This window comes from Corvus cornix, chromosome 3, assembly GCF_000738735.6.
Source record: "Corvus cornix cornix isolate S_Up_H32 chromosome 3, ASM73873v5, whole genome shotgun sequence".
Taxonomy (NCBI): domain Eukaryota; kingdom Metazoa; phylum Chordata; class Aves; order Passeriformes; family Corvidae; genus Corvus; species Corvus cornix.
In genome coordinates, this window is record NC_047056.1 from 44,831,060 (window position 1) to 44,856,429 (window position 25,370).

Below are 25,370 nucleotides of genomic sequence, written 5' to 3' on the forward strand. Positions count from 1 at the left end.
AATTGTGATCATGTGCTACCAGCCCACAGTGAGCTGCCAAAGAGGAAGTGCAGCTTGTTTTCTTTCATTTTCTTGATTCCTATGCTGTAGGAAGATGAAAGGAGAAGGAGGAGGAGGCAACAGCGGCAGCCAAACTTAAATAATTCTGACGATTCCCGATATCAAATGGAGGCCCCTGAGTGGGACCCACTGAAAAATGACACCCTTCCGCCGACCCTGACGCCAGCTGTCCCTCCGTATGTGAAGCTGGGCCTGACCATTGTATATACTGTTTTTTATTCACTGCTTTTTGTGTTCATCTACGTCCAGCTCTGGCTGGTCCTTCACTACAGGCACAAGAGGTTCAGTTACCAAACTGTCTTTCTGTTTCTGTGCCTGTTTTGGGCCTCTCTTAGGACAGTGCTCTTTTCATTTTACTTCAAAGACTTTGTCACAGCAAATTCTCTCAGCCCCTTCATCTTCTGGCTTCTCTATTGCTTCCCAGTCTGCCTCCAGTTTTTCACCCTGACCCTGATGAATCTTTACTTCACACAGGTAAGCAACAGATATTTAGTTGATTAAATCTTACTGAATGGTAAAGCCTTATTATGTAAGCATCATGAGAAAAATGTAATTTACAAATGTACCTTGGCAATGCAAAAAGCAAATTTCAATTGGCTAGTTGGGTATTTTAACTTTTGGTCTATATGCAAGTGATCAGTGTTACAATGAAACCGGAGCCTGAAGTGATCACTGCAAGAATATCAATTAATATGTCTACTGTCTATAAAACGTGTGTCACTTAATTCAAAGGTTGGAAAAAAAATGTATAGGAGAGCTTGGAATTTGGACACCCAAAATGTCATTCTATTATTATACCTTATTATTGTTATTAGACTTTAAAAACCTCCTGGCTTACCAGCCTGGATCTCTGTGTGCAGTCAGAATTGTAATGTCTGATTTTGCCAGCAACAGCTCCCTGGTCCCAGTTTTTCATAAGCTGGCTAACGTGTTTCTGAGTGAGATTTCTATTAAGTGTATAACAATTGAAACTGTTGATAGAGTCCTACTGTGGGCCCAAATTCCTGTAATGATCTGTATTACAAACAGCTTTGACTCTGGACCCCAATAAGTCTGAGTGCTGCGCAGAGATATACCCTCTATTTCAAGGACTCTCTGATGTAAAGGTAAATTGGCTGTATAATGGCATAAAGGAAAGAGTATCTCCATTTCAGGAAGAGGTCTTGAGAGTGTATCTGTGCCACGGACAGCTAAGAAGCCAGATGAGTTAAGCTGCACAGTGCTCCAGGTTGCTGAAGCTAGAATTTCTTGGAAATATTTATAGTGACCATGGGTATCTTGCACTCGGCTGAAGGATGGGATATTGGCATGCTGAAACAAAGAAAGGCTGCTGGGCTTGCCTAAGATCTCACATGAAGCTTGCAGGAGGGCAGAGACTGGATTCTTTATCTCCTCAATCCCACTGTAGTGCCTGGAGCAGGATGCCAAGCCTGCACTCATGTGGCCCTGATCAAAGTCCACTTTCCCAGTGCAGGAGCAGTTGGTCAGGAGAGCATCAGCCAGCCCTGGAGCACACCAGGCAGTGCTCAGGATGCTTTGGGTGTTGTTGTGCCCCACTTGGAACCAGCTCGGTGCCTGGGGCTGGTGCTTCTGTAGTCCCCACAGTGTTTAACAGTGCTCTGTAGTGATGACAGGCCTTATCAATTCTGAACAGCCTGGCTGGAGACATCAGGCTGCATGCAAGGGCTGCTATCCCAGAGCTGGAAAAGCAGCAATGGTAAGCATGACAGCTTTAAGAAGATCACTTGAGTTGTAGAGGGTATTAAATACTTAGAACCACATACCCAGTTTTGTGCTTAGGTTTGCTTTTATGGATTCAATGTCTGAAACGCCTGCTAACTCACCCTGCTCCACTCCCCGGTACTTGAGATATATTAAGGGATTACAGGAACCTTTCATCTGCATACTACTCAAATCCAGCTCAGGCATGTGGTGACCCATGCTTTATCCCATAGCTATTGTGAGAGTCATTTGATAACTGTGCAGTTTTCCAGGGCCAAATGCCCATCAGTACACAGTCCATCCCATCACAGTTTTGGGACTAAGTCATAGCCTTAGGTCAGACTCTTCCCTCAGACACACATGGAGGGCTGCTGTGGAAGTCTGGAGGCAGAATGCAGCATCCTGGCTCTTGGCCAAGAGAAGCCCAGACTCAGGGGGCACAGCAGTCTGTGCAGTAGAGTGTCAGCACTCAGGAGGCTTAGTGCTGCAGGTAACATTCCTTTTGTCTAAGGAAGATCTGAAAAGACAGCACACAGAATGCACACATCTGTCCTTTTAACTTATTTTTAGCATTGTTGTCTGATAGTGTTCAGGAAGTACAAGTCAGTGGTTGGAAACAGAGAAAATGCTAAGGCTGTTGGTTCTGCCTTTGAGACAGAATTCCTGCTTTGTCATCCTGAGTCCTCATGATCTTCCCCTGAGCCCCTCTGAAAGAGAGTGGAATAGTTACCTGTCTTGAAGAGCTGCTGTGAGACTTTTGAAACAGTATTTGCAAGGGACTTTCAGAGGCTTGTGATATGTGTCATAATCTTTAAATATCTTGGGTTGCTGTAGACAGACATAAGATTAGTATTGTTGTTTGCTCTGGAGCTAGTTGCTGTCAGTGAAATTTAATCTCAAATATCTCCCCAGCCAAAATGAAAGTTAAAGAAATACCAGCATAGCCATTGTACAAATATATGACAGAATAAGTGCATATGTTTTTAATTCACTGTTATTAATTCTTTACTTCTAACCATTAAAAGGTGGTTAGGCTTGAAATTCAGCATCTTGTATTCAACGTGCATCTAGCTTTCCACAGGAGGCAAGCAAGAACTAGTGTGAAAGGGGTGGAGAGATAAAATTTTGTTTCCAGTAATGGCTTAAAACTTCACAGACCTGTTTAGAAACAACTTTTACCCTTTTATTTTCTAGAAGGCAGGCAAGAAGGGTCTGCAGCTGTGTCTCATTGCACCAAACCCCTGCTATTTCACTGGTGCTTAGCTAGAGGGGAAGAAGTGATTTGCATATAGCATAGGGACAGAGCACTGGAAGAGACCCTATGGGTCTCTGGAATTCATAGGTTTTTATTATCTGCTGTACAGCACCCACCATTTCTAAATGTGTCACTGCTAGGAAAATTTTTAAATGTAGATGTGAGAAGAAAAAAGTGATTTAAAAAATACTGCAAATCCTCCTGGCCAAACAAAAAACTCATTTGGCAAGTGCCTGGGGGCATTTTTCGGAATAAGAAGCACCTTTGAACTTGATGGAAAGTTAGCCACAACTGTTCTCTTTTTTAATAGGTATCCCAAAGCAATAGGGAATTTCAGCTGTGTTTTATGTGTAGCAAGACAAATAGGCCCTGATGATGTCAGCACAGCAGAGTTTTGTTCCCAGACTTGAGCATCAGCAGCTGCAGCAGCAGAAGCTCTAGTGTGTTGGGGCAGGTTGCTAAAGCAGGGGACCTATGAACGAAAGGGAAGTTATAATCAAAATAGTTTTGACTCAAAACAAGGGATCTTCGGATTAAGAGCCAAGTTCAGGGTCTTTTGATACAGTTTTAATGCCCTACTTAGGGCAGAATAGAAAGGGCGCTGCAGATAAGGTTTATAGAATATTAGTTCCTCTCAGAGATCCCATACTGGAGAAAATTAATGTGATCTCTAATGGAATAAGTAAGTGTATTAGAATTTATTAAGCCTGTGTCTGTATTCATTCCCTTCTAAAGAAAAATAATAGTGTGACCTACCCTCTCAGGAGAGTAGGCCCTCTGCCTACTTGGAAATCATGAAAATAAATCTCAAGTGAAGATGAGATTAGTAGAACTTTTTTAAAACAGTAGCACAACACCAGCAAGTAAATGCACTGTACCAAGCTGGAGCAGCTCCCTGATCCTGATCCACCACGTAGGGAGCCAAAATGCATCTCCACCTCCAGAGAACAAAAAATCCCATGGAGATATTTGCCTCACACATGCAGCTTCCAAGGGTTTATTTTGCTGCTTAATAACATATTTTCCACTTTAAAGTGAAAGAATTGGAGGATCCCACAGTGAGGGATCCAAGGATAATGAAGACAGTGAGGATTCCAGGATTTGGGTACTCTTTTATTTATGTCCTGCTTACCCAAATCTTCCCTGTCCCTAGCAAGGGGACACTGAGATGAATCCTCAGGCTTTGCAGTTAGTGCTGTGGGCAAAAGAGTAAAGAGGCTCTGGGAAATAAAACAAGTTGCCTTTTTCAGTGCATGTGAGGGGTGGGCAGAGAAGGACTTGCTTCACTTTGTCCTGTTTGCTCAGACTTTGCAGTTCCCTGGGGAACAGAATACAAATGAAGCAGGAGGGAGGCTAGGATGGAGGGTTACAGACTCAAAGAACAAGGTCAGGGCCAAAGACCGTGAGCTATAAATTTCACTGAAAATCCCAGGCCTCCCTTGTGGCCCGGCACAGAAAACAGTTGGGTGGGCTCTAGGTTTTGTCATCAGGTTGGGAACTTCTCCAGGATCGAGGGAAAGTAGTGCTGAGCTAAAGAGCTGTGAAACAATATGGGTGGAGAAGGCTGATAGGCAGATTTTACCTCTCCTTCCTCCTCCCTAACCATCTTCCCTTTTCTTTGGCATCAGGATGAGAAGCTTACCCTGCCTCCCAGGTAGTGCTGATAAAACCAGGGACTTTCAAATGAAGAGAAGTTCCACAGAGTAAGACAGTTCAGAGGGGAACTGGCCATGCCTGGCAGGGTGGGGTAAAAACAGCACAAGGCTTTCAGAAAGTTTATGTGTATTTCAGTGGAACCAGGGTACATGTTAGCTCTAGGAGGAGAATTAAGAAAATTTCTCATTCTCTAATTACTGAGGATAGCATTTCAAAAGTTCTCACCAGTGAGAGAACAAAGAAGGTTTTTTATTTAGGAGAATTTTTTTTAGCAGAAATTAATAAAACATATATTGTAAAGGTTATTATTAATTCAAAACAAGTTTTAGATGTATCTAGAGCTACACGGGAGTCTAACTACATATGGTAAAGCATCAGCAAACACGTTTGCTGTAAAATGTTGCCCTTAGTATTGTATCTACAGAAGACAGATTGCAGTTGCAGATTGGCTGGCTGTCAGCATCTGACATGAAGAATGAGGTCATTTGACTTAGAAAATAATTTGATAGGAAAGCTACACTTGAAAGTTTACTGTGGCTGTCAGCCCCAAAATCATCCCCATCCTTTTAGGACTATTTTTACCAATTCGTGGAAGACTGAGTATGGTAGTGAGTCATGTTGCCCATGTCTGTAGACCTTACAAACTGCATAGAATTTAGAGAGTAGAGGGAAAACTTGCCTATTTTGGGAAATCTGATCCAAATAAGAGAATGAACATGGAAGAAAGAGAGAAAGGGGAAGGTGGGCCTGGGACTGAAAGATACACAGCAGAAGAAAGGTAAATGTGCTGATGATGAGGTCGTGGCATATTTTCAGGTTTCAAAGGGAAGTTTGCATGGAGTGTGACAGAGGAAGAGAGGGACTGTGGTGAAAGGAACTGGGAAGAAAAAGTGCATGCTGTGTTTCTTACGGGGTTTTTGAAATGAGAAGTGGTAAATAAAGCTGAACTTCATTCCTGTGCAGAGGATCAGCTTGAGACATAGGCAAGCATTCACCACATATCTGGGGCTTTTTGGTAAGCTGATCTGTAGCTCCTGTAAAAGTGAATTGATCAGCTAGCACGGGAGTACAGCAGAGGGTTGTGCCAGTCATCACATCAGTGCAGCTAAATCAGAGCGTGGACATGAAAATTGTTCCATGGATATTTTCTTTTTCTTTTGCTTTGGAAATATCTGACTTGGCTTTGACAGCTGTTTAATTGATACTTATAGAGCCAAAGTGGCTGCGGATTAGCTGGAACCCCCATCAGCTGAAACAGCCTGGCCCTGTGCCTGCTCTGCTGCCCAGCAGCTCTCCAGAGCTCTCTGCAGGCAAGCTGCTGATGGGTGCCATGCCATCCCCACTCCTGGGTCCTGGTAAAATGTCTCTAAGGTCAACTGTTTACATCAGCTCCTGCAATGGGAATTTTTGCTGGCTGTATGAAGAGGTTTTTGGAGTCCTTTTGAACTTCTGCAGTTTTATATGCCAGACATATACCTCAGGGGAGCGGAGGAGGGGGTGTGAGAATCTCATTTGAGGTTTCCAATCCTTTGGCAGAAACAGAGAGTTCAAAACAGGATATTTCTCCTTCAAAGAACAAGCAGAAGGGGAAATACTTTTAAGACTAAAAGGTAACCCTTTAGACATAAGAAAATTAGCAAGGACCTTCACCACGTTTTCCATGTTCATCTTGGGCCTCTCTGAAAGATCTTTTTAAAAGAGCCTGCTCTCTGTTTGCTGTTTAGTCTATTCTTAGGAATAGTCTGGTTTGCTCTGGTTTGCTGGAAGACTTGCTTAGATGACTCAGATATTGACTGGAAGCTTTCTCAACACTGCTGTGAGGAGGGGCCATTGAGCAACCAGTCTCTTGAGCTAAGTGTCTGCTAAAAGCAAAAAGCTGCACCCGCACATGTAAGGTATATTGAGATCAGCTTCTGACATCCTTACTCCCGCTGAATAACCCTTTATTCCATGACAATCCCATTGCTTCCAGCAGGGCTACTCATGAACTAAGCCACAAGCAAAGGTGGCAGAATCTGGCTGCCTGTGCTCCTGCCTAGCAGTGAATTGGTAAGAATTCTCCATGCCTTATACTGTAGCTTTCATTCTATAGAGCATCCTTTTTTTTTTTTTTTTTTTTTTTTGGTACAATATTTCTTTTCTTTCTTAATGGTCATTTTGCTCTGAAAATTTCAGAATGTGTATCACCTGGGACAGGTTCACCAATTGTAGAATCACAGTAACAGCTGTTTTGGTGATCTTGAATCTTGAGATGCTGTTGGATCTGCAGCAGGAGCATCACATTTGGTTTTACCTAAGTTATCCATGGAGATTTTGCTGGGTAGTGGTCTTGGGTTGGTTTATGTGACAGGAGTGTTTTGTGACTTAATGGGAATGAGTAGATTGTTTCTGGGGAACCACTGGAGATGGTATTCAGGAACTTGACATTTTCTAGGTTTTGTGAACCCAGAAAAACTCATTGCCCACTGGAAACTGCTTGTCTTTTGGAGTTCTTTGCAGAGGCTCTGAACTCTTCTGTTCAGTGCAACTCCTGAGAGGTGTCAAAATTAACAGTACAATATGTGTAAGTGCTACTCACAATAGGTGAGGACTGTGGAATGGCCCTAGAGACAAGGATTACTTGTTTAGTTTCATTGAGGTCAGAAATCTGTTCCCTCTCTCCCTTCCAGAATAAGCAGGGTAGGCAATAAATCTTGTGCAAAAAGCATCTGGGAAGTGTCTTGAACCTCATCCCTTCTCTAAAAGTGACAGCTACTCTTTATGCACAGCAGAAATGCAGAACATTTGCAAGCCCCTTGTACCTTTCCTTTCAAAAACAAGTAAATAAATCAGCCTAAAACTTCTTCCTGAACTCCTGTGAGATTTCATGATCCAGGAATTTGGAGAATGAATCACAAAACTCTTCAATAAGGGATACTACCAGGGATATATTTGAAAAAATTTGTTATCTATTTGAAAACAGTATCAATGATTGCAGAGTATTTTTAGAGAGTTTTTCCACCCAAGTTTTCAATTTTATTCTCAGTTTGCTTAAAAACTCAGTGTTCTCTGCTGCTTCAGCTAGTGGTAAGCAGGCTGATGCATCACAAAAATAATTTCCATGTCAAGGCAGCTGTTTATGGTGAATAGGAGTTAAATGACAAGTTGTTCCAGGAGCTCTGGAACAAGTAGAGCCTGATTTTCTCCAGATCTGTGTCTCATGATTGACTCTCAGTTGTTCCCATAACTGCAGAATTTCTTACAATATTTTGCTGTGCAGACTCTCTAATATCAGGTGACGTGTAGAATCACTGTGTAGGCTTCTCCTCACAGAGGACATATATTAGATACATTTATAGAGTTCCTTATTTCTTTTGAGTCATTGACTTTTAGAAGGGTGATAAAGGATCATGTCTTTGATACTTCAGGCATTTTCCCATCAGTTTTCTGAAGTATTTTAAGATTAGTAGAGGACAGATAAAGAGATTGAGAGGCAGACACATGTCTACAGACACATTGTGATCATGTAAGTCCCGTTTCCCTGGGAAAGCATAATAATCATAGCAAGTATTATGCAAACTTTACTAAAGGGCATGCAAAACCAAGTTAAATGGATAAGATAGCACAATCTGAGGAGAAAATGATTAGGAAACAACCCAGAATAAGTCATATGTCATGGGGTTTTTATACTACTAGTAACCAGTGTGCTTTGGTGTTGGTTTAAATGAACATTTGTAAACTGAGTTTGTTTGGAAACCATGCTAGCTTATAAAAAAACAGTGATACTGTCATGTAATTTTTAAATAAATAAGATATAAAATATGGCAATGTATTTTTGTATAATTTCTGATGGTGGTTAAACACCTGTGACTGATGGCACCTAGATACATTACAGAAAACTTGTCAGTATTTTATCTTTTCTGTTACAGCAAACTAACTTCTGGGCCTGAGCTGTCTCTCTGTAAAAGCACATATTGTTGTATAGTGAAGAGACAGCAGAAGCAAAATAATACCTCAGAGTAAAACAATGATTTTGGCTCTTGATGACATTTTTTGGCAATGTATGATGAATGTAAATGTATATATCTAATTTCAGGCCAGGGTGCTATGATGGGCTCTTCATGGGAACATTGGGCCTGACGTGAGCTGGTCTGTGTAAGAGACATGTACTGTTAGGTCATGTAAGAGCCTATAATAATTTCCCTCTATGATTATGCTGACATTGATCCTCTTGTTAATACTGGTTTAAAGGACCTTACTCCTAAACCAGAGTATGTGCATATAATAGTGTAGAAATTTCTATACAAGTGCATCTGATCACCTGCTGAGGGGCTCTACTTTGTTAAGAGCTTGCCTGCTGTGGGTAAGCAATCCATGCAAATTCGTTATGTAATGAAACCTGTCATGACGTTTCTTGTGACCTGTGAGACAGAACTGCTGTAAATCACAGTGTCTTTCTTTGCTGACGTGTATTCTATACTTGATGCAATATTTTTTGTTTTGCAGGTGATTTTCAAAGCTAAGTCAAAATATTCCCCAGAGCTACTGAAATACAGGTAAGAACTATGCAAATATTCAATGTGGTAAAGAAGAGCAGCCCTGTTGTTTGAGAAACATCTTTTCTGATTTGTGGCACTCATGCCTCAGCCATTCATATTTGTATACCAATGTTTTAGGATGATGGTTCTGAAGCCACCTTCTTCCCATGATTTTTAGGAGGAGACTGTGTCCTTTCCCAACACAAGGTTAATTTTTAGACAGTCACATATTTCAAAGGCAAATATTTCAAACGCAAGCAGAAAACACCCACTCTGGGGATTTGTTTACTGGTACAAGTGTACTTGTATCACTAGGTAAATTCAGATCCAGTGCTGAAGAAGCAGAGTGATGTTTTGGGTTTTTTGACAGGAATGAGTGGGAGTGGGTATGTTTTAACCTGTGAAGTCAGAGTAATTAAAGTCTTAAAAGTTTTGGGAAGATGACAGACGAGTTGTGAAGGGAAAGAGCTAGGGAGAATGGATTCAATTTGATGATGCATTTGGGAGTTTATAGGTAATCTCCCCTGACTCCATAGAGTTGAGGTTATGGTAGATTTGCATTTAGGTGGAGAGATTCATTTGGCATCTTGTTGAGGAGAAGAAGCTGTCAGGATGTACTTGAAAGAACCCCAAAGGGCAGTAATGTCCAGAAAGCTCAGGAAGAGCTCAATAAATTAATGTTTGTTGTGGCAGCACTTAAAAGCCTCAGTTGGGCAATGCTGTTTAGAAGGAGGGGGGAGAGAGAGAGAGGTTGTCTCCATTCTAAAGAAAGAATTTACAACATGAATTCCGGATAGGAAAACAGAATAATTTTAAACTGAAACCTGACTTGTTACTTGCTGGCTGCTAGGAGAGCATAGTACTGTATCAACAGGGCAAATGTTATCACTGTCCTTGCCCTAGGAAATTTGTTAGACTTCTGGGTTTTCACACAGCTTGTGGAGCAATCATCTGGACCAAGTGCTTTGGGAACCTTGTTTGGTATAATGGCAGAACAGTGAGAGCAGGCTTGAGGTGGGCTGTGCTTGGGCTGGTGAGGGCATGGGAAATGTGGGGTGTGATGGCTGACTCAGGAATGTGGACTCCAGGCTGAACTGCAGCTTTGAACCCACCTTTTGCACTCTGGTTCCTGTGGGCAGAAAATCCCAGAGTCTGGGCTGGCAGACAAGCAGAGCACACCCCAGGCAGGTCCCCCCAGTGCGGGCGTGCCTGCCCCTGATGGGGCACGTGGGCAAGAGAAACAAAGAGCATCGCTTTGCACGGAGCTTGGGCTGCAGGTCGGGGTGGCGTAGGACTGTCTGTGGACTGGTTCCTGCATGGCTTTAGAGGTGAGAGGTAGAAGCTCTGAACCTCAGCTGTTACTGATGTTTGTGGCAAGGCTTTATTCCTGAAAACTGCTTGAAAATGTCTTTGTTGAAGCGTAGGGAACTTGTGATATTTAGTCAATGCCTATGAAGTCACAACCTGCACATAGCTCTTGGGGCATTTGTGTTGCTAAGTACTAATGTACTGTGGCTAGAATTACTCATGCACAGACTGCTCTCCTCACAACAGCTACATGTCTGCCCTGACTCTTCCCTACTGGATTTCTAATACAAATCACTCTTGGATCTGGCCTAGCATTTTCTTTCTTGTTCAGCTCTGTTGGTAAGGGTGTTCAGTTGTATTTTGTTTTCACATCCAGATCTCGGCATGAGTGTGGTTAGTCTGTCTAAGAGAGCTATATTAATAAAGCTGACCTCATTTCCTATCTTACACAGGGCAATTGAAGTGGTGTAATATGTGCACACCCACAGATGAAGTTCTGAATCTTAATTGTAACAAGCTAGTGGGAGAACACAGACTCACAGAGCAGTTTGTGTTTGAAAGGACGTTTAAAGATCATCTAGTCCAACCCACATCCCATGGGCAGGGAGGGACATCTTTCATTAGATCAGGTGGCTCAGATCCTGAAGGAGAGATGGATGATGGAAAGATGCAAGGTCTATGGATGGATCTGTAATCTGCACTTACTGAATCTGATTTTTCTTCATTACTGAATGTCCACTTTTTTATTTTTCCCCCCATTTTCTTTAATAAGTGTCAGACCTTATTACCTGGTATTGTCATTTTTGCAGTAGATAATGGCAACATAAATGGGGCAACTGAGAGGTAGGACTGAGGTCTATGCATTGACACAGTCTCAGAAATCAGAATCATTTCAGACACCAAAAAAAAAAAAAAAGTTGATAAAATTCTATCAGGGATCCAGATTCTTAAGCAAACTACTCAGCACAGCCTTCACCATATTAGTAAAAGAGGTCAAGGGGAAGCCTGTGCAAGCTGAATTTCATATTTAAACCATCCTTCTGCCTGTATCCCTGGGCTTGGGGATTTCTTACTGTCACCAGGTTTGGATGACGCTTGCTGTGCTATGTGTGCATGTCTTGTTACCCACAAGTCTCAGACACTGCATGGTTTTAGAGGAAACCACATACAAAATGCGGTAGTTTCAAATAGATTTTGTTAAACAAGGCAAAGTTCACTGCATTTATCTGAGGTTTTATTTTCAGCTCAAAGAAAAACTTATGGGTGCATTCAGCGTGACACAAAAAGAACAGAACACCCTGGCATGTGTCTTCCCCAGCCAAACCAGATTACACGCAGCTCCTTTAAAGCCTAGTCCTAAAGTGGGGATTAGGCACAATAGGCTTTTGAACTTTCACTTGCACTTTCACTGGTGCAATCTGGAAGCACCACTCCTGCCCAGCTTTTCTGCTTTCTATAAAACTCCATATGCTTCTTCATGCCTTGCAGGTGCCCTTGTAGTTGAGTTGTAAAGATACTTTCTGCCTTTTATCTGCTGACACCCTAAAACTTCCCCTAGAGAGACAGCCTGCTTGTCCATCAATGCTCATCCATAAGCTCAGCAACAATGCATCTTTTGTCAAATCAGGCAGCCATTTCCATGGCCACGTCATGTTAATAAGGGGGCTGGAAGATCATTATGTGAAGAGCTGCACAACTGACTGGCCACAACAGCTCACCCTGGCACATATGGGAGTGTGTGGGCACGAGAGCGTGACAGTGCTTTTCTTTTTTTTTGCTAAAGTCTGCAAAGGAGGAGCCTGGCCCGGAAGCCTCAGCCTTGCTGCTTGCAAGCCAGCTTGATGCTGCATGCCAGCATGCAGGCTGTGCTGCAGCAGGAGGTCCTTCGGGCTGAGGTGGGCAAAAGGAGAGCATGCACTTACTGTCCCACATGTAAGAGTGTGCCTTTCCTCATAAGCCCCCACAAGGGGACCAGAGATGGGACTTTGGAAGGGGAAGGAAAGGAAGACATGTGACCACTATTTAAAGATTTTTGAGATACTAATAAAAGCTCTAAATGTACCACCACTACAGAGGAAACCATGTGAGAGAGGAGCTTCAGGACTGCAATGCTTCCAGCATTAGACTATGAGGTTTAAAGGAACTACCTCCGGCTGCTTATCCTAAAAACAGAGCCCTGCCCTGGAAAGTTAAGAATGAGCACAATCTTCCTGCTGAGAGGGGAATTTCCGTGCCTGGCAAGGAAAAAACAGCATCCTTGCTCACTGCCAGATATAGCTGGAAAGAAGGGCATTGATTCACAAGCTTTTAGGCTTTCAGTTCTCCCTGTAACACACTAAAGTATCTCAAAGATATATCTCCTCCTTTCTTGTCCTCTGAAAAGAAGCCAGCTGTGCTTCAGCTTTGTAGCTGCATTGATGCTAACGCAAAAGAATATGAATGTGTGAAAGGAAAAGATCCCCACTGGGTAAAGTATTATTAAACAATGAGAACTGGATTCCTCGGGGACAGTCTGTGTGTTTGTTGTCAGCTAAATTCAAAGTTCCCAACAGGCATGAAAAGCTGTGGCCAAAACCTCTTGTTCAGTGACTGCAGATTATGAATCTTATCAGTAAGTTCATGATCATTGCCTTGGTCAACAATGACGATGAACTAAGCAAATACCTGAAATGGAAACATGCTTTTTGGGGTTTTTTAAATGGAAAGCCCCAGAGTTCTGTGTAGGCATAAAGAGGAACTAGAAGGTGTTTTCCTTGATTATGTAGTATGCTTATATTGCAGGCATCAGTGATGGGTAGGTTGGAAAAAAAACAGATGGATAAAACCAGTCCAGTTCCTGGGCTTCTGTCTGTCACATTTTGGCTCCAGGTCTTCTGCTGTGGTTTTGTAAACAAACCTTTTTCCTGGCCTAGATGGCAAGATGCCAACCCAGAATCAATATGCATAGTTAAATTTCTTGATGTTTTTTTTAAGAGGTTGACCATGACCAAATTGTTTAGGAAAAGAGACAGAGATGGATTTTAGGGAACCAGTAACCTGGAGATTTTTCCTGCTGTTAGACACTTCCCTAATTTGATATGAAATCTGACAGCAAACATTAGCACTCAGTGTAGTAAAACCAGGGTCAAAACCAGTCCATTCCAGGCAATTCAGCCTTTGGAGAGGTTTCCTCTGGCAGTGAGTAGCCAGAGGGTTTTTGCTGTATATGAAGTGCATGGTCTAAGAAGGTACATGTATATTTTAAATAGTGTTCAAGAACTGTGCTGTTGTATTTCTGCTGCAGTCCTCCATGTTTGCTGCTTGATATGAGTTTCTTTACTTACAGCTTGTTGTGCAACTGTAAAAACAGGTTTGAAATGAGCTACTTTAATCTCTCCAGCAATCTGGAGCACTTTGATTTTGGCTCAGGCAGCTGGTTACTCTGTCAGCTGTGGCAGCCCAGCACGGGCGGATTGCATTTCTCAGAGTGCAACTTCCATCTCATGACTGACACTTGCTGAACAATGTTGCTAAAACTGTTTTCTTCTCACTCTCCCAGGTTGCCCCTCTACCTGGCTTCTCTTTTCATAAGTCTCCTCTTCCTCTTGGTGAATTTAACATGTGCAGTATTGGTGAGGACACAGAACTCAGAGAGAAAAATCATTGTCTCTGTCCGGGTGGCAATTAATGACACATTGTTTGTGCTGTGTGCTGTTTCACTCTCCATCTGCCTGTATAAGATCTCCAAGATGTCTTTAGCCAACATTTACTTGGAGTCCAAGGTAAGGTACATTTTCAGTTCTTTTCAAGTACCTTCTGAGATACAAGGGCAGTGCAAGGCAAAACCACAAAGCCTGGGAGCTGGAGGCCTTAAACCTCACAGCCTGCACTTGGCTGGCAATCCTGTTCAATACATGAATTAAATACTAAATGGTAGCAAGGGAGCTTTTGGTTAAAACCAGTGATCTCAAATATGTATTTTTGAGGCAGATTTTGCAGAACTTTTTGGCTGGGGTTTCTCACAGCTCTTTTTCAAGCAGACACTGCTTTTTCTGGGTCCCTTGTCTGAAGATCGTTTCAGTACTGCTACATGGAAGTGGCCAACACTTCAAAATCCTTCAGCTTGTCAAATCATTGACTAAGTTAACTGTTTAAGGTAGCAGTATGCTGAAGATGAACCAGACAGAGAAATATGAATCTCCCTTTTAAAATTTGCATATTCTTATATATATTCCTACAGATAATGAGAATGTGTTTTAAAAGACTTAATACATTGTAACTTAGTCAGCTGGGGGAAAAGGGGTGAAAAGTTTTTCCCATTACTCTACAGGAGGTTCTTTAAAGAAATATTGTTAGGTTTATAGCTTTGGACACATTCAGTGGTCAAGGAGCTGGGTGGCATCACATAAGCATGCAGTGTTTATTATAAAATCATTGAAGATGTTTTGTATCTATAAATAATGAAACAAGGCTTTCAAAAGTCCTTGCATTTGCAGAAGACAGTTAAATCTTAAATTATGAGTTTAACCAATAACCCATTGCCATTACCACAACAAATCCTTTAAAAATCTGAGGTTCAGCTGCTATTTAGAAAACCTTATCATAAAATTCCATTTACTTAATCAGATGAAATAAGTACACTTCCTGTTTAATCAAATCTGGCCACACTGCACAACAGCTAAAAGTTCAGGGCTGAATAGAAGATTTAAAAACACAGCTTAGTTTTGTTTCTTTCAAAGCCTATCATTTGCTGACCAAAGGGCACTGGCAATGGATTATTTTTATTAGTAGGAAAAGTTTTTCTTGTGATGTAAATCACAGGAGCATAAATCTCTGTAACAAAGCAGTATTAACCTAAGGGAGGCTTTGGTTCTGTTTCTGTTTGGTTTTGGTTTTGTTCTGTTTGCTCCTCCTGCAGGAAACTCAGTCTTCTTTACTTCAAGCTATTTCACAAAACCCCAAGAATCTCTAACATTACTGCAGACAGGGAAGGACAGAACACTCAGCTGATGAAAGTTTGGGTGTGGAAGTGAGAGTTAAAGAGCACTTTGCTCCTCCTTTCTGCTGACCTGAAATGGGAGTTTCTCTGAGGACTTCCAGTAGGGTTTGACTGCACATACTTTAGGGATTCAGATGACTGAAATTGGCAGTGAATAAAACATCCTGGTTTTATCTGCTACTCTTATGCCAAAAAACTAGCTAGAGAAGAAAAATCCATTCTCTGCAGTGATATGACAGAAATAGTGTTGGAGATAATGCATGCTCTGTAGTGCGTGTAGGTAGGCATCAGTACTGGCAGCCTTTTATTTGCATCTCCCATTTGCTGGCATACATCTTGTGACCATATGTGAAAACATTCATCTCTATGACCTGGCATGGGGAACCATCCTGGTACTCTGTGCCAGGGCTGTGCCAGCACCAAGGAGGTGCACAGCCCTGCCCTTAGGTGCTGACTTGGGCCAGTTCTGTGCTGGCTAAATGCATCATGTGGTGGGGCACACAACTAGCTTGGGGCTCCCCTTCTTTCCTGCAGGGGCCTGTGACTGAGAAATGATTCCTCTGGATTTACTTTCACTGCTGCCCTCTCCCTTCACTGAGTCACTAAGTATATTAGACTGGAAGTAAACCAGGAGAGTTTTATCCCCTTTTTTGTATTTGGTGGAATGGAAGTCTGTTAAATCTCCACACATTTAACTATTAACTATTAAAGAATGACAGCTATGTAAGGAAATCTAGACAGGGAAATACCAACCCCGTTCTGCTCTCTGCTTCTGCTATCTGCAATCTGTAAATGCCACTGAGCTGGGATATGGTATGTGCCAGTCAGCAGCTTCTCTCTGCTCTCTCTCCCTTGGTTTCCATGACAGCATCACTGACTTGTTAGTATCGAAGGAGAACAGAGAAGTGCCTAGCAAACATTTCCTCTTTAAAGCCTTTCCTGCTTGCTGGTATTGCCACAGCTTTTGCCACTGCCTGCTATGGCTTCAGTTCCTGAGTATCTGTAGTCTCTTGGCTCACTCCTGACATGGCTGCAGGTTATGGCCTGGGGAATGGTGGTGTTTCCAGGCTGTTATAAGCTGGAATTCAGAGACTTTGACTGCACTGGGTATTTTTGGAGCCTGGCTGTTCACTGAACCAATGTTATTTTGCTGGGAAAACAGGCAAGCTCATTTTGCGCAGGCTTTTCTAAACACTCCCTGAGCTGCTCTTAACTTATGCTCACCAGGGAGTGCAGAGGAGCTGGGTCAACAAAGCTGCAGGGTCAATATCCAACAGCGTGGGTGAGCAGCACTGGAGCCCTGGTAGTCTCCTGAAGTCCAGGAACTCAGGACATGGTGGCTTGGTGATTTCCCCTGATACTCCTTTAGCCCTTCTGCTATGTCTGCTCTGCCTGCCACAGTGCTTTGAACCTCTGCCCCTCAGCTGCAAACCTGGAAGCAGAGTGTGTGAGCAGAGGGAATAGGATGCAGACTTTCCAGTCTCCTCCACCGGTTTAAAAGATCCTGTGACAGGGAGGAGCAAATTCTCTCTTGGCCTCCCTCTCTCACATAGATGAAAGGAATCCATCATCCTGGTGTGGGTCTCTGCCAGGAGAGGCAGAGGGCAGGGCTAGAGAAGCAAATGACTGCAAGGCAACTTCCTCTAAATGCACACAGCACTTTAACTCATCTTTCCTCCTTTGGCTGTCAAAGCATTACTTCAGAGCCAACTACAAAGAATTTACTTTGAGCTTCTTTCAAAGCCAGTCCCATTTTTGTACATCTGCCTTCCTCTGTGATCAGACTCACACAGATCCCTGTAGCCGTGGCTCCTGGATCCATCCTTCCTTCCTGCTGTGACTCCTGTGCTGGTGTCTCAGCCCCTGACAGTGACCCTCCCCACTTGACACAGTGGTCAGGCACTTACTCCTCTCACTGGATCAGGCTCTTTCCCTGGCTCTGTCCAGTTTTCTCTCTAGGGCTCAGGAACTGTTGCAATTTCACACTTGTAGTCCCATTCCTGCCCTTGTGCCCAAGCTGCCACTCAGACTGCCCTGCCATGGTCACTCTGCCCATAGGCTGTGCTTCCACTTTGTCTGCTCTGTGTTGACATTAGCTAAGGCAGGATGTTCTGTTCCTGCCTGTGCTGTGTGTAACTGCTGACTGCTATGACCTGCTCTGTACTTATGAAATTGGTGCAGAGCAAGCAGTTGTAAAAAGATGCAAGGTTGCATCATGCTAGCCAGCACCTGACACAGGATGCTCTGTAGCTAATGCAGTGCTGAAGGCTGCATCCTGTCATGCCACCTCATACTGAGTGTGGGTCTTATGTGTTTTCATTGCTCTGAAAATAGCACTTGTTCAATAAAATGCAAAAATTAGTCACAGCCCATCCTGGTAAGGGCTGGAACTGCTAATGTTGCCTGGAAACCACTGTACTGATAAAATGCAGGATTATACAGAGAATCAGATATATTGGCCAAAGAAGGAAAGACAAAAAGTCAATCGCATGAGACAGAGTAGCATGACAGCTCTCGAAGTCCATGCAAAGAAATGTTGTTCTCAACTTCCCTTATGAATAACAACCTGTGCTTAAATCTCTTCCAGGGCTCATCTGTCTGTCAGGTGACAAGTATAGGAGTGACTGTTATACTGCTTTATACCTCACGAGCCTGCTACAACTTGTTCATCTTATCGTTTTCTCAAACCAAGAAAGTCAACTCTTTTGATTATGATTGGTACAACGTGTCAGATCAGGCAAGTATGAAAATACTGGTTAATGAGAAAACCTCATTCTCTACCTGATGATTGACTTCCTAAATGCTATCACAAGAGGAATAAATATATTCAAACCTTATTATTTTTTTTTTTATTCAATACACTAAGATTGTTTTGCTCCAGGAATACAAATTTGTGATAGTTTTGGTGTGAGGATACAGACCCCAGTTCTGTGCTAAAAGAAAGAAGTAACCACTAGAGAAATAATTTTTAAAAAATTGATCTTTTTTTAACCTCGATTTTATTGTCAAAAGAAAGAGCACCTTTTATTAAAACAGACAGGTGTTTTGTCCATTATAAAGAATGTATTGTACTTAGACAAGCAGAAAACCAGTACTTGATTCCACTGAAATGCTCAGCTCTAAGACATCATAACATCTTCCACTGCCATCTAGAGCTGTGAGGTTATTTACTTTGATTCTGGCATTAGCATGATAATCTCTGTAGTTTGAGGATAAGGCTACAACTCTTCCCAACCTGTAAGTGCAAGTGACAATTTACATTGAAAAATAACAGTAATAAAACACTAAAGGAAATAGCAGGGGATTCTTTGTTGAATTTTATTGGATTTCAGCACTCAGTTCCTTTCTCTTCTTTGAAAAATGTGGTTAGGTCACAGTATTTTTCCAGCTCTTTCAAGGCTAGGCAAAATGGCAGGCCTGGGTCTGGATCATGAGTATCTTTTGTTCGGCCTTAAAATCCCATGTCTCCCCTGCAATCAGCAAGCACCTGCAGTCCCGAAGCAGTGTTCCCAGCCATGCAAGGACCTTGCATTGCCAGGGTGGCCAAGCAAACCTGCAGCTGTTAACAAATTTCCTTTGAGCAGTAAGTAAAACTGTAATTAAGAAGTAGGTAAAGAGTAGGATGGGATTGTCCAGAGGACCTTGTTGTGAGTTAGTTGAGTCAAGGGACCTCTAATCAACCCTACTGCAGTGCACAGAAGAGGAGTGCAGGTGTTGCCAGTGGAATTAGAGCACACAGGTTTAGGCAGAAGGGCATTAGGCTCTGACTTGCCTCCTGAATCAAACATTTTCCCTCTTGTTGAGCCCCGAAGAGCTGCTGGTGCTTCTGCTGACCCCTTGCAGGGGACAATTCTTGTTCTGACTCCTACAGTCTGGACTAACAGGGGCCAGTATGGCCAGACTGCTTGCTCCTGTTTGCCCTCTGGAGGCAGAGCTTGTTCACTGGGAGTTCACTGGAATGCTTTTTAGACCTTGGGTTACTACTACATTTTTTGTACATCTATTCTGGCTTGTGACATTAGGGTTGCACGGGTTTTGGGGTAAGTTATTTGAACTATATGTAAAGGGCCTAGAACTAAGGAGTGGGTACTCAATTTGGTACCAGAATCAAAAGTCACTTTTTAAATTACGGGCCAATAAATGTACTCATGTATTGCCTCAGGTCACCAGTCAGAAACACCCTTTTCTCTTCTGTACAAAACACAGGAAAGGACAGGATTTGCCCTCTGTAGCTATGGGAAATGGTGGAAATCTAGAGAGAAGATCACAGCTAATGCTGCAGTGACAGTGGGATTATTCAACCTTAGATTGTGCACCAATTTGAACAGATCTGTAAAAAAAGCAATGACCTTGACCATTGATTGTTCCTTTACAATTAGTCCCAGCAGGAAAAGGACTGAAAACTAGTTTCTCATTGTCTGAATTTGATCATTTCATCAAGTAATTGCTTGCCAGGCTTTTAAGTTGGGAAGACCGTTGCATTAAACTGATATTGCTGAAGGAAAGATAGCAGAGGAGGAAAGGGAAGTCATGTACCCAAGACAGCATATTGATTTTTTAGTAGGCCTTTAATCATTAGCCACGTTTATCTGGCTCTACTGAATGGAATTTCTGGCATTGTCTCCTGCACCTTTAAATGAACTGCCATCTTTATTTTTAAACACTTTTCTCTTTTACTTTTCAACAGGCAGATCTGAAATGTCAGCTGGGAGATGCAGGTTACATAGTGTTTGGAGTGATCCTTTTCATCTGGGAGCTCTTGCCTACTTCCTTGGTTGTGTATTTCTTCCGTGTCCGAAACCCTACAAAAGATCTGGTAAGTGGAATTTGTTAGTGTAACATCCAGGCAGGTCTGAAGGGCTCAGCTGCTGAGGGATCTTTTGCTTCTTTATGTTCTGACTTCTCTTTTTCCAAGTGTCTTTGGCAGAATAAAAGCAACCGAAACTTCCCACTTCTTTATGCTAACTCCTCATGAAAGAAACTCATCAGGTTTATTCAGAAGGAAGGCCAGGTGTTTCTCAGGCAGTTTACCTTAAAAATCAGGAACTTTCCTAAATGTAGGGACTACTTCCCTTTGAGATAATATAGCACTTTATTGGAGTCAGAGGAAAACGTATTTGTTATCCAAACTTGGTACCTTTCATCACAGAGCAGTGAAAATGGTGGTGTGCTAAATGTTCCATGGGATTATGAAATAATAGATTGAATTCTTTCAGCCCTGTACCCACTGAATTTTTCCAGGTCAAAGACCAGTGGCCATAATAACCACTTGCTGACTTGTTTGCTATTTCAGAAGACCAGAGATTAAGGTGTGAGTTGTAAGAATAATTCCCTGTAAGGGTCCTTAATAACTAGATAGTTAATAGATGGACAAGCATCTTTTTATAGCTGTAGGCAATATCTCCAGGTTAGCTGGTTGACAGGCACACAGAGAATACCAGCTCTCACTAGGATTACTGAGGTAATGTCTCTGTTTCTGTAGGCCAAATGAAACCAAAGCTAATATTCCTCAAAAGGGATGTGAATGGTAAATGCACAAGTAAGAGAAGCAAATAATAGAATAACTTTCTAGACAAGGTGATGGGTTTTATCCTCATATGCACATTTCAGAGACAATGATAAAGCCTAGATGAACAAGGAAGTAATACCTGATGTTGCACCCCATGGATCCCAGTGTCTGTGATCAAAAATATCTCAACCTCACTCCTGCCTAGGAGTTAACATGGACAACTGCAAAGAGAAGAAATGTTTTTAAATACAGGCCAGAGGTCCTGCTCTTCTAAAAAGTGACCACAGAAAGATCTCATTCCATTTAAAGTGAGTTTAGAAAGCTAGACCTGGTGGCCAAGTTTGGATAGTGTGTGAGATTCACAGAGAATGAAAATAAGGGAAGTAGTCTTTCAAAAAGCTGATCCCATGACGACTTGGAATCCTAATCAAACAAGAGCTCAAATGGAGTTTTTGCATTGTGATTTGCAGAAAGCCTTAAATATCCATAATGACACAGTTCCGAAGAGGCAATCAGTGATATCACTTCTTTTATGGATACCTTTTTTAGGGTAAACATTTTCTGTCACATGGGTTAGGTCATATATAGATTTCTTTTCTAACATAGGACAAATATTAAGAGGAAGACCGGAAATAAGTAGAACCGAACAAAAAATGAAGAGACTGTAGCAAGAGAACACTGAACTTCAGTGTGAGGTTGCCACAAGAGGGAGACCAAGGGCCGCATGATTTTAGGCGAATGCATTCTGTAGGCTGCTACTTGGCCAGAAAGCATGGGGTTAGAATTAAAGCAAACCCTCCTTTAGGTAAAAAAAATCTTAACAACAAGTCTGGTAAAGTAAAAGTCAAAAATATTCTTTATTTATTATTTTTAATAAACGATCCTGAGAAATAATGCTTTGGTTACTTGCTTCATTTGGGACTTCAGAAACAAAAAGTTTGAGTAGAGGGAGCCCTGCATTCAGCATTGCTCAAATATGAATCTCCTTTCCACAGATGAGCTGGAACGAGCTGTCAGTTGGCTCTGGTGCTGACAGAGGGGTACTGCAGCATATGGCCCTTTGCTTTGCCATGCCTTTAACCAGAAAAATGTTGGAAATGAGGGCATGACAGAGATGCACTTAATCTTCATTTCATCTTTGTCAAAGTCATTTAACATATAATATAAAGGTGGAGATTAAACTGCTCTCCTACTTAAGGCCAGAGAGAAGATGTCATTCTGGCTTATCCACAGGCACACAGAACCCCTGTTCCCTGGGGATGGGAGCAGTGGATCAGTGCATGAGGCTCAGCAGTGTCTTAGATGTCTCTCTGCACTGTTTCTGGAATCAAACTGACTTCTTGAATCTTGTATGTTTTCTTGTATGATTCACAGGGAAATAAAGTGAAAACACTCTCTAAATGAAAGATTTACATGTACACCCCTGTCCCTGTTCTATCAAAGGACTTGACCTCAGAATTTGACCCTCACAGCACTACAGGGTAGATACTGAAATTGCTCAGTGAGGGCCTAAGGGACTTTTCAGATGTGGTTTCACTAAGCAGGGTGCCAAGCTTCAACATGGTCAGTTCCTGTGGGAAGGGAGGTAAGGCACCAGGAGGGAGCATTACCAATGTGGGACATAAAAATCGAATCTCTTCAGGCATTTCATGTTCCTTTCAGCTCCTTGGCTGCTTCCTAGTGCTCACTTCAAGTCAGCTGGCTAAAAGCATGAAGCCTCCTGGATGGACAGGAATTCAGCAGAATGGTTGAATGCAGACTGGGAAGGTGGTTTCAGGAATGGGTCATGTCTTAGCTAAGAAATAAGGATAAGGAAAAGCTGTTGAGATCAGTAGACTATCACTGTGCTGGTAGAGATGAACAGTAAATGTAAAATTATTTCAGTTGTCTTCAGCAAATGCAAAATTGTATGTTTTATTTTGGAAACCATGAGGTAAGTTGGCAGCAACTCCTAGAAGTCAGGCACCAAGCAGTTGATAAACAGCTTTTGATATCTGTTGCAAATACTGACTGAGGTTTCCCTTCCCCCAGGCCAATGCAGGAATGGTCCCAAGCCATGGCTTCAGTCCCAGATCTTACTTCTTTGACAACCCCCGCAGATACGACAGTGATGATGATCTAGCCTGGAATATTGCACCACAGGGGGCACAGGGCAGGTGAGATACAAGAGTGAACCACTTGCTTCCCAAACAGAAACTGGAGGAGGAACTCTGACACACCACAAAAGACGGATGTGAATTGTCTAGCTGCAATTGCTGCATAAATCCCAGCAGGATGAGGGGAAGTGGAAGTGGAAAGGCAGCACTGAGTGACTGTGGGGATCTGAGGGCCCCACAGAGACTACAAAGACACAAAATTGAAAATGGTTACATAATTTAAGAACTGTAACAACGTGCTGCTCTTTGAAAAACTCGGGTCAGAACTTTGGTTGCATGTATCACCCTCTGCTTCTTCCAAGAGTGGCTTCAGAAGTGCCGCTTCTACTCATTCAAGTGTGTGAGCAAGGCTGCCTAGAGCAAGAGCAGTCTTGCTGTTCAGGGAGAGAAGGGAAAAGCTGGACAGCACAGGCAGCAGGTGTTGATGGTTGTAGCGAGAAGCCTCTCAACTTAGGTTGCCCTGTAACATGGCTAAATGTCTTGAAGGTGAAATGAAAAGGAGCATCTGCTTTCCCAGCTGTTGAAAGCTCAGGAAAATCCACTGAACTGCTGAAACACAACCCAGAACTGGCACAAAAATACTGTTTTCTCTGCACAGCTGTGAGGTTTAGGTAAGGATTCCTGTGCAGGAAGGAGCAGTTCACACAAAAAACAATAGCACCCAATTCAGAGCAGGAAAGGCACTGACAGGACTCTATCCTGCCCTGAAAGGAGTCTCAGTCGTGTTATTCCTTTGTTGCTCCTGCAGCTACACTATGGCGCAAATAGATTTGTGTAACCACTCATCTTAAAATGCTGGCTAAATCGCCAGCCATAGTTAACATACCCAGATCTAGTTCTTGTCACACTCAGGTGAGACTGCATACTTACTGTCTACTGAGCCGTGGTCTGGGCTCACAAAGTTGCACACTCACTCTTTACGGTTATCAGTCATCCTATTCCTACATTAATTAATTTTTCACATAGTAACTAAGCCCACGGAGGATGCTGGAGGTGGTTTGTGCCAGCCTGGTATCCATCCTAGAGCCAGAGGCACCCTCCCTGCCACACTGAGCCATCAGGGAACCAGCCACACTAGTAACACACACAGAGCTCCCAGTGGAAACTAAACCAGCCACATGCATGTGTCACACTGCTCATGGGAGAAAAGACAGCATGCCAGAGCTGCAAACCACGTCCTGGCCTCTGGGACACAGACATAGGAAGATTTCTGACAGGCCCTTGCAGTGCCAGGACTTGGCAGGGATGAGCAGCACCACTTCTGGGATTTTCAAACACCTTCTGGAACAGCAAATCAGAAAGGGGAGGGTCTTTAGCGAACCAAGAGAATCAGGAAAGAGATAATGAACACTTGGGCCAAAATAATTGACAGATCAGAAAAATAAATAGCTGCCTGAGCACCTGTTTGGGGTTATTTTATTTTTGCACTTCAGCATGAGAACTACCTCTGCATGATTGCCTTTTCCCCATGTTCTCTAACCAGGCATCTACAGAACCAATCTGCCAGTCACTAATTCTTCTATTTTCTTTTTAAGTTTCTCTCCAGACTACTACGACTGGAGCCATCAGAACAACAGCTTCATGGCTTACATAGGATCCCTCCAACAAGAGCCAGCACCGGACACAGACCGGCCAAGCCCTATTTAACTTCAATCAACTCTACAGCATTCTAGGACATTCCAATATTAAAACCAATGTTCTGAAAAACAAAGCTTAGCAACTTTTCTTCACCTTTTGGTTTTTAGAAATTTTCCTATGCACACATAAATGAAGAACCTTGCCATGAGCTTTTCATAGTTCAAGGAGAAGTATAAGCTAATGATTTAAACTTTGAAGACTGTTCCAATTAATACCTTGTTCTAAGTCATGGTATTTTGGCTTTGAATAGAGTTGTTAGAAGGTATAATTTAATCATTTTTATGCTCATTTTAAAAGAGCAAATTTCATGAAGTGAAATGGCATAATTATTTTCTAAGTATTTTTATTTTTACACTGTGTATAAAGTTAGAAATACATTATTATGATCAATATACTGTAAACACATGAATAGATTTTTCAAATGCATGACAGTTGCAATTTTTACATGCACATAAAAGCCTGTAAGGAAAAAAATATCAACCCAATTAAATACTGTCTTTTCAAGTTATTGGTATGTTCTCAGAGCACAATTTACTCTTTGGATATCACTGCTTACTCAGTAACAGTTGGA

General features: G+C 42.3%; 1 protein-coding gene across 1 annotated transcript; it reads left to right on the forward strand.

Moving 5' to 3' along the window:
• Nucleotides 1–30: 30 nt before the first annotated feature.
• On the forward strand, nucleotides 31–25,307 carry GPR137B (G protein-coupled receptor 137B). Its single transcript, XM_010391517.1, has 7 exons — nucleotides 31–534; nucleotides 9,179–9,228; nucleotides 14,057–14,279; nucleotides 18,084–18,233; nucleotides 20,184–20,312; nucleotides 23,037–23,161; nucleotides 24,697–25,307. Exons 1-7 carry the CDS (start codon nucleotides 166–168, stop codon nucleotides 24,806–24,808), a joined length of 1,158 nt encoding a protein of 385 aa, XP_010389819.1. The 5' UTR covers nucleotides 31–165; the 3' UTR covers nucleotides 24,809–25,307.
• The last annotated feature ends 63 nt before the right edge of the window (nucleotides 25,308–25,370 follow it).

Excerpts from the sequence above, each read along its gene's own strand:
- GPR137B (XM_010391517.1), top strand. The coding sequence starts at position 166 with ATGGAGGCCCCTGAGTGGGACCCACTGAAAAATGACACCCTTCCGCCG. Across the intron at positions 535-9,178 it reads TGAATCTTTACTTCACACAG|GTGATTTTCAAAGCTAAGTC; the intron begins GTAAGCAACAGA and ends TTTGTTTTGCAG. Across the intron at positions 20,313-23,036 it reads GAAACCCTACAAAAGATCTG|GCCAATGCAGGAATGGTCCC; the intron begins GTAAGTGGAATT and ends CCCTTCCCCCAG.